Here is a 9,442-nt window from a genome sequence, read left to right on the forward strand (position 1 = left end):
TATGGACATATCCCCAGGCAAAGCTGAAGAGCTGTGGGAGGATGGAGGAGCAGAAGAGCAAGAAGCGGCTGCAGAGTTGGCAGGCTGGGAGGGGGTAGATGCAAGAAAGGATGGGCTGGCAGGGGGAAGCCTTGGAATCCCTCTGCTCGGATCTTGACAAGTTGGCTCTTTGCAGCATTCCAGTGGTGCCTGAAAACACCTGGCACTGCGTGACCACTGCTGCCTCCCTCCAGGACTTCTTTCTCTCAATCAGGTCAGTGAGGCCTCCCTGGGGCCTGACACAATCTAGCATCCACAGTCCTCAAAGTCAATTTCCCCTTGGGCTTTGCTCTGTTTCTTTTCAGCTTTTGCAGACTTTTGCACTGAATCTTATGAGAGACTCAGGTCAGGGCCAGGGCTGTGCTGGAAACAGCTGGAACCTGCTCCTGAGAGTCAGCTACCAAGTAGGGCTTCATTGAGTGTCTCCACTGAAGAAGATGATGGGAGAAGTGGTTTGGGTGTGCCCTGCCCTCCTGCAGAGCACACGCCAGCCCCCATTCGTCTTGGCTCTTCAGGGAAGTGGGTTGGCTCCAACTCTAAGTGGGACTCTCTTCCTGAGTATCTCTTAGGAGCTCTCCCCTCACTAGTTCCTGCCTCTGATCACAAGTGAATCTGGTGAGTTCACCTCTGCTAGTCTGAGGCTCCTGAGTTTCCAAGGACACTCCCTCCTTTGGGGTTCCAATCCAGAATTTTCTGCCCAGTCTTCCAGGTCTCCAGGCCATGCTTGCAGTTTCTCTGTGGAGGAGCATGGCCAGCTTTCCAGGCGGCATCCAGGGCTGAGTCCAGGAGCCTCTAGAGCAAGGGTGGGGAACCTGAGGCCTCCAGGCCACATGTGGCCTTCTAGGTGCTTGGGGTGACTTTTGGACTGAATCCCAGTTTGACCAGATCAATTGATTCTGTGAACTCTGGCCACACCAGAGGACCTAGTGGAACACATGTGTCCTCGAGGCCCACAGGTGGCCCAGCCCTGCCCTGGATTCTTGGGGTCACAGGCTGGGCCAATGGAGACCAGCCTGCCTCAGCAGGGCTTCCTCCTGCAGCTCTTCCAAGCCCAAACTGACAAGCACTGTAAGGACTTAGACAAAAGAAGACTGCCTAATTCATGAGCACCATATGAACCTAGTTCTGATGGAGGCCTGATAGGGACATACCTTCCACTGCACCTGTCAAAGGGCAACACGTCACCTTGCGTAACAACATGAGTGCCTTCCAAAAAGCCACGTTTTCTCCTTCCACTTTACCCCAAGGGCTTTCCATGCCAGCCCTGCTCTCCTCTTGTTGGGTACCCAGTGGCAGATGGAGGAGGTGGGAGGGGCAAAAGTGGGCCCACCCTTTGGGTTCTTTCATTTGCCAATCAGGGAGGGTCTCCCAGGAACCTGGGGTGGGGAAGGGCAGGCACTAACATGTCCTCCTTCACCCTGACGAAATCCAGGAAGTTTTGCACTCGCAAGGAGGGGCTCGTCTTTGTCTTGGGCTTGCTGTTGCTTATGGCTTTGTTGGCTTATGGTGAGTCTTGTGGAGTGCCCAGGGTGCACCCACCAGATGGGCGGGAAGGATCAGGCCTTGGGGACACAGCCGCCAAAGGAAAGTTTGGAAGACAGAGCTTTGAAGGGCAGCCTTTAGGGAGCCAAAGGGTCAAAAGCCCTGGAAAAGGGACCCAGGCCACATATGGGCAAGCTCTTGTGCCGCACATGTCAGAGTTCTGTCCTGTCTCCCCTTCTCCTCTCCATCCAATCCAACAAACCTTTATCATACACCTTGTGTGTGCAGGCCTCACAGCCTCATGCTGCAAGATCAGGGTGGCCATCCCGCCCACCTTGAGCATGTCAGGGGCAGGGAGGTGATTTCTCTGCACCCTCAGTGGTCACTGACCTGGCACCTGAGGCTGGGAGATTGCTAGAGGAGCTGAGTCAGGAAGGAATCTGTTCTCTGAGCTAGACACACAGCCAATGCCAGGTCTGGAGGGCTTTGCCCTTTGAAGTTGGTGACAACAGACAGGGCGTTCCTCCCTGCATGATCCCAGAAGGGCTGCACTCTTGGACAGGAGCCATGACATCACACAGTGATCACTTGATCACTGTGACATCAAGTCCAGCTAGGGAATGATGACACCACAATCAGATGGTCACCAGGGGCTGTCTGCAGTCAGCCTCTCTGTAGAGCTTTCTGGTCCTCATTCAAAATGGACAGGGCCATGTGTTGAGCAGGCTTGGGACCACAAGGCAGCACTTGGAGGTTCAGTCTCCATGTCCTCTCCCCAGATGAATCTTTTCCCTCATGTTTGCCTTCATCCAAAAGGATTTCATGAGTTCTGAGAGGATCATGAGAGAGGGAACCTTTTCCTGAAGGCTCTTGGGGTGCAGCTGGCTCTAGCCATAGCCTTCCAGATCATGTGACCCCTAGTGCATCTGCCTTCCTGGGGCTGGGGTCCTAGCTCACATAGAGGTGACACTGCCATACTCTGTCTGGGTGGAAGTCCTCACCCTGGACTTCTTGCCCTTCTGGCACCTCAGCCTCTACCTCAATTAGCCTTTTGTCCCATGTGCTAGGTGCTTGGTATTTCTACCCCTATGGACTACAGACCTTACCCCCTGCTGTGCTCTCCTGGTGGGCAGCCAAGGGCAGCAGCAGGACAGAGGACCGTTGGGAATCAGGACAGTCCCCCTCATATTTCCAGGTCAGTGTCCAGCTCAGTGTCAGGAATGCTTTGCACAAGATGGCCAGACAAACCGCTCACAATCCACTTCATTCCTCTCAACCCAGTGTGGGAGACAGGATCAAAGTTCAAGCTTTGCCATTTGCTGACTTTCAGACCTTGGCCAATTCAATGTCTGCCTCTCCAAAACTCAGCCTCATCATTTCCCCCGCTTCAATTGAAATCAGTTGCCTCCCACAAGAGGCCTCCCCTAGCACCTTGTCACACGGTGCGGTGACCCTGGGAGCCCGGGGAGACTAGAACACTTCACCAAGGGGGAAGACATGAAGGCCATGTGCAGATCATGTTGGCTACCCACCAACAGCTTATCCATTTGAGTTTTGGAGCCATGATGAGCTTGCAGGCAGATCAAAAGTTCAAACAATAACAGAAATAACCCAAATTCATACCAAACTTTATCTATACAATAGTACACACACACACACACACACACACACACACACACACATATTTATCAGTGACTTTAGAGTTTCTCGTTCTGCTTTCATATCCCCCACCTTTCTCAGTATAGCCTTTCCATCTCCCCTTCCCACATAGCCATCCCTTAAGCAGAAGAATAAAACAAGAGGGAAAGAAACGAGTTTCAGGAAAACCAACCAACTCAGCATCAGAGATCTGCCTTCTGTGCAGATTCCATGTCAGTAGACTCCCAGCCCAGCATTAGGGGAAGAGAAGAATGTCTTCCGTGATCATCTTTGGGGCCACGCTCGGACATGATCTTTTCACAACATTTAGTCTGGGATGTTGCTTAATCGCTCCATTTACATGGTTGTCTGTGGTGCTTGTTTATCTGGTACTGTTCCTTCATTTCTCTCACTTTGCCCCACTTCATATAAGTCTTGTCATGTGTATCTGTATACAACACACTTGTGCTTCCTTACAACATTCGAATACTTCATTGTGTCCATAAGCCACAGTTGGTTTCGCCATTCCCCTGCGGATGCTTCTCGCCTTTGTTTCTGGTTCTTTGCTGCCCAAATACTTTCCTGGTGGTGGGATTGGTATGACACTGAATAAGTAAGTGAATTTAGGTACTTTGGTCCCTTTGGTTCTGTTGGCTTGACATACCCATGAGCAATGAATCTATCTCCAATTGTTGAGATTTGTCTCTCTGTGGGAAGGACGTTTTGTAATGGTGTTCCTGGAGTTCCGCTGTGTGTCTTGCTAGGTATACTCCAGGTATTGTATGCGGACCACTGCTGTTTTCAATGGAATATCTCTATCTTATCTCTCTCTGCTGGATTTTCTTAGTTGATGTATGGAAATGCTGATGGTTTTCGTGGGTTTCTTTTCGATCCTGCAATTTGGTTGAAGGCGTTGTTTTCACCGATTTCTTTTCGTTGACTCTCTAGGATTCTCCGGGTAAAGGTTGGTGTTTTCCTCGGTCTCATTGTGTCCTCTTTTTCCTTACAGGAGCTGGAAAGCGGGGTGGTGCACAAGACATCTGAGTGGCACAGGTAAGGCCCCCAAATGACTGGCAAAGAGAAAAGGAGGGAAGGAGGGGTCGAAAGCTAGAGCAGAGCGAGCACAAGTGACATTCCCTGGGAGACGGTGGTCAGTGGAGCCAGAAGCCTTGGGTGAGCATGTGCATAGGATGGATCCAAACTGAAGCAGACCTCAGAGAACAGTTGAAGGTACTGAGGCCTGGGAGGGAAATGGTGTGCCCAGGGTCTCGCAGGGAGTGGATGTCAGCAAAGACTTTCAGCCAGGCCTCTGACTCTGTCCTTCGCACTGAGTCATGGTTGTGTTCAGGAGAACCCCTTCAGTTCCATTTCCTGGCCTCTGTTTGACTCCATCCTCCAGTGCCTATTCTCCAGCTTGACCTTGCCCTTTCTTTTTGTCATTGGCTAGTTCTTCCCAAGAAGGCTTTGTGGAAACAAGGCCAAAGCAGATGGGTTCCCTAGAGGCCCAGCTGGTTGGCCTGAGGCAGGAGCTAGTGGCCTTGAGCCAGAGCCAGGCTGAGGTGGAGAAAGAATCACACCTTGGGCCAGAGAAGATGGTGGCCCTGCGCAATGAGGTGAGTCCTCCCATCCCCGACTTAGGCCACCTGCATCTCTCCATCTAAATTGGGCTATGTCAGCCAAGGGAGGTACCACCCTCGAAGCTGTCCACTGGGCGCTTCCCATACATGTAGGCCTACTGGGTGGACTTTGTGATATGGACAGGACATTCCTCATCTGTTACCTGGGAGAATAACAGCCCCTAGAGGGTTCAATGAGATTATTAAGCAGTGGAGAAATGCCAGTCGCTTGGTTCACCAACCCTTCCCTGACACCAAGCTGGCATGTGCTGACCCCAGAACTCAGAGTGACTCTAGACACCCCAGGCCCCCTGTCCAGGCCCTCTTGCTTCCTCATTTCTGCTGGTGCTCAGGGCTTTGCTGAGCTCTTTCGTCTGGTGGCTTCCAGGTGGAGTCTAAGGTCCCTGGCTGGATTCAGCAGGTCCTTCATTTGAAGCTAGGGGAGGTGCAGGCCCAGCTTCGTGACCTAGAGCACCGAATCCTGAGGTATGTGACAGAGGAGCAGGATAAGTGTGCGGGCAAAGCTGCTGCCATCTTGAGGCTGAGCCTTGTGAAGGAAGGAGTGACCAGTGGGGTGACAAAGGAGGTGAGGTCTGCCCCACTCGCTATCTTCCTGGCTGGGGTCACTGGTTTGCCCTGAGAGGAGGCTGCCAGGAGGGAGGGGGAAACCCTGGCAGACCAGGTAGCTCACTTGCCCGGCCCCGCATGGACTGGGCCAGCCCTGCAGGTGGCCCATCCCCTGAATGGTGCTTGCCTGTCTTTTAGAAGTACACCAGATCGTAGAGCAGGCACTGAAAAAGTACAGTGCAGATCGCATCGGGCTGGTGGATTATGCCCTGGAATCTTCAGGTAGGTGGCCTGCAGAAAGCCAGAGGGCTTGGGACAAAAGGGATTGGAAAATCAAGATGGACTTGAAGAGACAGGAGGAATTGACAAATGAAGATGCCCCTTATGGGCCGGGGCAGTTAGGAGGGCTGATGGCCAGGCAGCGCCCCTCACCTTGAGGGCTCCCTCAGGCCATCTCTGGGTCCTCCCAGCCCTCAGGTCTCCCCCCACTCCTTTCCCTGTTGCTCTTTCAGGGGCCAGCATCGTCAGCCGCCGCTCGTCACGACTATGGCATGAGGACGGAGTGGTCTGGCCATTTCACTCTTTTTGGCATCCCCTTGTGGCGCTATTTCCAGTCCCCAAGACTCATCCTCCAGGTAGCGCTGAACAAAGGTCCCCCAGCTTGCCTCTCTATGTCCCATGTCTCAGCGTCCTCTGTTGAGGCTGGGCTCCCAAGGCAGAGTGGCCCCACCACCAGGACCTGTTCCATCTGCTGCCTCCTTTCACCTGCCTTGTCTTGTGCCCACAGCCAGACGTCTACCCTGGCAACTGCTGGGCATTCAGGGGCCACCAGGGCTTCGTCGTGGTGCGCTTGTCTGCCCGCATCCAGCTCACTGCCATCACCTTGGAGCACGTGCCAAAAGCTCTGTCCCCAACCGCTGACATCCCCAGTGCCCCAAAGGACTTTGTCATCTTGGTGAGTACCTGAGCCTCCCAGCTCTCCTTTCTAGAGTGGCAGAAAGTGGTTTCTTCACAGCAGCATTGCCAGCTGAGGAATGCGACGGTGTGCCCATTTGACACGTGTGACATTGAGGCTGGTCTCCTGACTCCAGGCCCAGCCCTTCTGCTCCTCCCCCTCTTCTTCAAGAGGAACCAGGAAAGGACAATGACAGCAGCCAGAAGAGCCAAGATGACACTGCTACCACAAGGACATTTTCCACAGCAAGTTGCCTCCCTGGCCACGTGTGCCATGGTGGAGCTGGTCTGGGACGGTGACCACCATGCCCTACATAGTCACCACTCAGGGCAGAACTGGAACATCCACCTGAGGAGGATTTGAGAGAAAAGAGGGAGCCAGAGCAGAAGGTGACAAATGGAGGCAAGAGGGACACTTTAGGATCCCATTCCAGATACAGATGAAGAACTTGAGGCTCACACAACTTAGTGGCTTGTGCCAAGCCATTCAGAGGCTTAGGGGAAGAAGCTGAGAGGGAGGCCAAGGGCATGGAGGGCAAAGGCTCTGTCTATTGAGTTAGTGAGAGAGATGCTAGCAGATGAGGGGATCAAGGAAGGCAACCTCATGGTGGCTTTTGTTGGTTCTCCTATCCCCTCCCCAACTTATCCTGCTGCTACTGCATCCTCCAGCCTGTCCTCCTCCACCTCTTCCTCCTCCCCCACAGCCTCCCCACTCCTTTCCTTCCCTACATTGATTGGGATGCATGTGCTAACAGCATGCTATTTGTGCACAGGCCTGGCATCCATTCATCTGACCATCCATCCCCTCCCTTTGCTTTTCCTTCTGTACAGGGGCTAAATGAAGATTCTCAGGCAGACGGGGTGGCCCTCGGGCAGTTCACCTACGATAATGCTGGGGAGGCCATTCAGACCTTCCACTTGGAGGTATGCAGGGAGGCTCCCACAGCAGTCCGCCAGTGTCCCAGGAAGGCTGGTGATCTGGAAGGCAGGATCACTGGCCACAGGGCTGCTGTGGTTTTTCAGTGGCTGCAGTGGAAGCCAGGACCCCTTGGATCTGATAGGAAGCTGAGGGAAAACCTTGTGACTTAACTGAGCCACTGCTCTTTGAAGGAAGACTGGGGCACAAAGGCTGTGGGGGCAGGGCTTGCACCAAGGGATGTCAGGCCTTCCTGACCCCACTCTCTTCTCCCCACAGGGCAACGACACAGCCCCATACCAGCTGGTAGAGCTGCGAATCCTCAGCAACTGGGGTCACCCTGACTATACGTGCATTTACCGCTTCAGGGTCCATGGGAAGCCTGCCACTTAGCCCCGCCCCAGCCTGCTGCCTTCACCCCTTCCTCCTTCAGCCGCCACAAAGCAGCTCTCTCACCTCCTCCTCCCTGCCCCCGCTTAATCTCTTCTGCCCACTGTGCCTTCTGGGACAGAGACAAAACCTCCGCGGAGCCCTCTTGGCCCACCAGGCCCACTCAGAGATGGAGAAGACAACCGGCTGAGCCTTTGCTTCTCACAAGGCCAACAACCGGCATTTGGGGGAAGTTTTCACCCAAGATCACCTGCAGTGGCATTTAGAAACAGCTCGTCACCATGGTTGTAGCCATAGCTAGTTGGCCCCTTGTACCCACTGGGGTTTCATTTGCACTGCAGTGGAAGTTAGTACTGTTAGATAGAACATTAGTCGTGGGTTAGATAAAGCTGACAAAGAAGGGGGCTCAGAGTGCAGCCAGGGGCCATGGGGAGAGCGCCTTCCCTTCTCCTACTGCTGCCAGGTTTCTCCTGCCTTCCTCGGCGGCCCAGAGACTCTACATTTCCACTTTAGCCATGCCTTCTTCCACCTCCTGACCTGAAGCTCAGTGGCTGTGGTCTCTCCTTTGGGACCATCAGCTCCAGCTGATATGGCTATGGTGGGGAGGAGACTGGCCAGGAGCCTGAGGAGAAGGGTCCTTGCCTGGCCTCTTGTAGGGTAGGCATTGAGTCAAAGCTGCCCTTTATCCCTGAGCTGCACCTCACATGGCCCAAGTGCCTCTACAGGGAAACAGGGCATTGGAGGCTCATCAGGCTCTTACTCTGACCTCTGAATCTAGTTCCTTTTGAGCTTGGTTAGCATATGAGCAGGTATTAAGTTTATGGGGATAGGGTTTGGGTTGGGGGGAGCTTTTTGCCGTTAAGGCTGGTGTGGGAGAGGGAAGGCAAATGTTTTGGCCCACTGAACCTCAGATTATTATGTATAGAGATAGAAGTGTTTCTATTGGTACAGAGATGTAGTTCAAGGTTCTTTTTTCTCAGATAGAACAGCTAAGGGCTTCATTTCTGGCTGCCTCCCTGTAGGCCCAGAGTTAAATTCACTGCAGCCCCAGCTTCCCGGGCAGGGTACCCTTCAAGCACTGATGCCCACAATGGCATCACAGTCCTTTCTCCCTCTTACCATCAGGAGGGAAGGCAGCGGTTCACACCACAGGGCTGGCCACTGGGTCCTGAAGCCAGCAGAGGGGCCCACTCTTCTGTAGGTTTCAGGGACCAGCAGCAGTAGGTGCGGGGCTGACCCCAGCTGCCCCTCAGCCCCGTCTGCTCCCTCTGCTTTTGTCCCCTCCCCAGGAAGCTGGCATTTCAGGAGCTCTACATAGGAACCTCCATAGAGGGACTTCGCTCATTCCCATCACAAAGATGACTGTGGAATTCTCTAGTTGTATTTTGTAATGGATAGATTCTCATTCATGCCTAGGGGAAAAAAAACAAAGAATTTTCTCTTGAATCTGTGTTTGCTTTCTATCTACTCCTCACAGGGAGGTTGCTGTTGAAGCCACCTGCTGGAGCAGTGGGGGCAAAGAGGCAGGATTGTGGTGGAAACCACCTGTTCAAAGGGCACCTTCTGTTCTGCTGAGGGAGGCCTGGGGGTAGGGGGAGTGCACTGGGCAGTAGATGGAGCCAAGCCCAAGCTCTGTCTTGGAGATCCAGGGCTGCAGAGGGGGCCAGAGGATGCCCAAGGAGGTGGAGCATTTGGCCTAGATCCTGGGCAGCCACCGGCAAAGTCAGAATGGAAAGGGCCCTGGAGCATCAGAGTCTTGATTGCCAGAGAAGAGCAGGCTGCTGGGAAATTGTTAGAAGGGAGCAAGTGCCTTGCAGATGGGAATTCCCCATCCCGAGGC

The 9,442-nt window shown here is 53.6% G+C and overlaps 2 protein-coding genes across 2 annotated transcripts; both read left to right on the forward strand.

Moving 5' to 3' along the window:
• Window positions 1–366: 366 nt before the first annotated feature.
• Window positions 367–5,355, forward strand: LOC110211120 (SUN domain-containing protein 2-like). Its single transcript, XM_078145663.1, has 4 exons — window positions 367–1,545; window positions 2,589–2,716; window positions 4,169–4,772; window positions 5,164–5,355. The coding sequence occupies exons 1-3, from the start codon at window positions 1,443–1,445 to the stop codon at window positions 4,214–4,216; spliced, it is 279 nt and encodes a 92-aa protein (XP_078001789.1). The 5' UTR covers window positions 367–1,442; the 3' UTR covers window positions 4,217–4,772; window positions 5,164–5,355.
• Window positions 4,647–7,878, forward strand: LOC110211121 (SUN domain-containing protein 2-like). The gene is made up of 6 exons (XM_078150259.1): window positions 4,647–4,772; window positions 5,164–5,361; window positions 5,855–5,977; window positions 6,130–6,297; window positions 7,128–7,220; window positions 7,492–7,878. Exons 1-6 carry the CDS (start codon window positions 4,647–4,649, stop codon window positions 7,603–7,605), a joined length of 822 nt encoding a protein of 273 aa, XP_078006385.1. The 3' UTR covers window positions 7,606–7,878.
• Window positions 7,879–9,442: the final 1,564 nt, after the last annotated feature.

This window comes from Phascolarctos cinereus, unplaced genomic scaffold (assembly GCF_003287225.1).
Source record: "Phascolarctos cinereus isolate Bilbo 61053 unplaced genomic scaffold, phaCin_HiC Scaffold_1;HRSCAF=81, whole genome shotgun sequence".
NCBI lineage: Eukaryota > Metazoa > Chordata > Mammalia > Diprotodontia > Phascolarctidae > Phascolarctos > Phascolarctos cinereus.

Bases quoted from the DNA above. Each gene is read 5' to 3' on its own strand.
- LOC110211120 (XM_078145663.1), top strand. From the start codon at position 1,443: ATGTCCTCCTTCACCCTGACGAAATCCAGGAAGTTTTGCACTCGCAAG. The intron at 1,546-2,588 runs GTGAGTCTTGTG...CCCATGTGCTAG, and splicing joins TATGGCTTTGTTGGCTTATG to GTGCTTGGTATTTCTACCCC. The intron at 2,717-4,168 runs GTCAGTGTCCAG...TTTTCCTTACAG, and splicing joins AGTCCCCCTCATATTTCCAG to GAGCTGGAAAGCGGGGTGGT.
- LOC110211121 (XM_078150259.1), top strand. From the start codon at position 4,647: ATGGGTTCCCTAGAGGCCCAGCTGGTTGGCCTGAGGCAGGAGCTAGTG. The intron at 5,362-5,854 runs GTGAGGTCTGCC...TTGCTCTTTCAG, and splicing joins CCAGTGGGGTGACAAAGGAG to GGGCCAGCATCGTCAGCCGC. The intron at 7,221-7,491 runs GTATGCAGGGAG...TTCTCCCCACAG, and splicing joins TTCAGACCTTCCACTTGGAG to GGCAACGACACAGCCCCATA.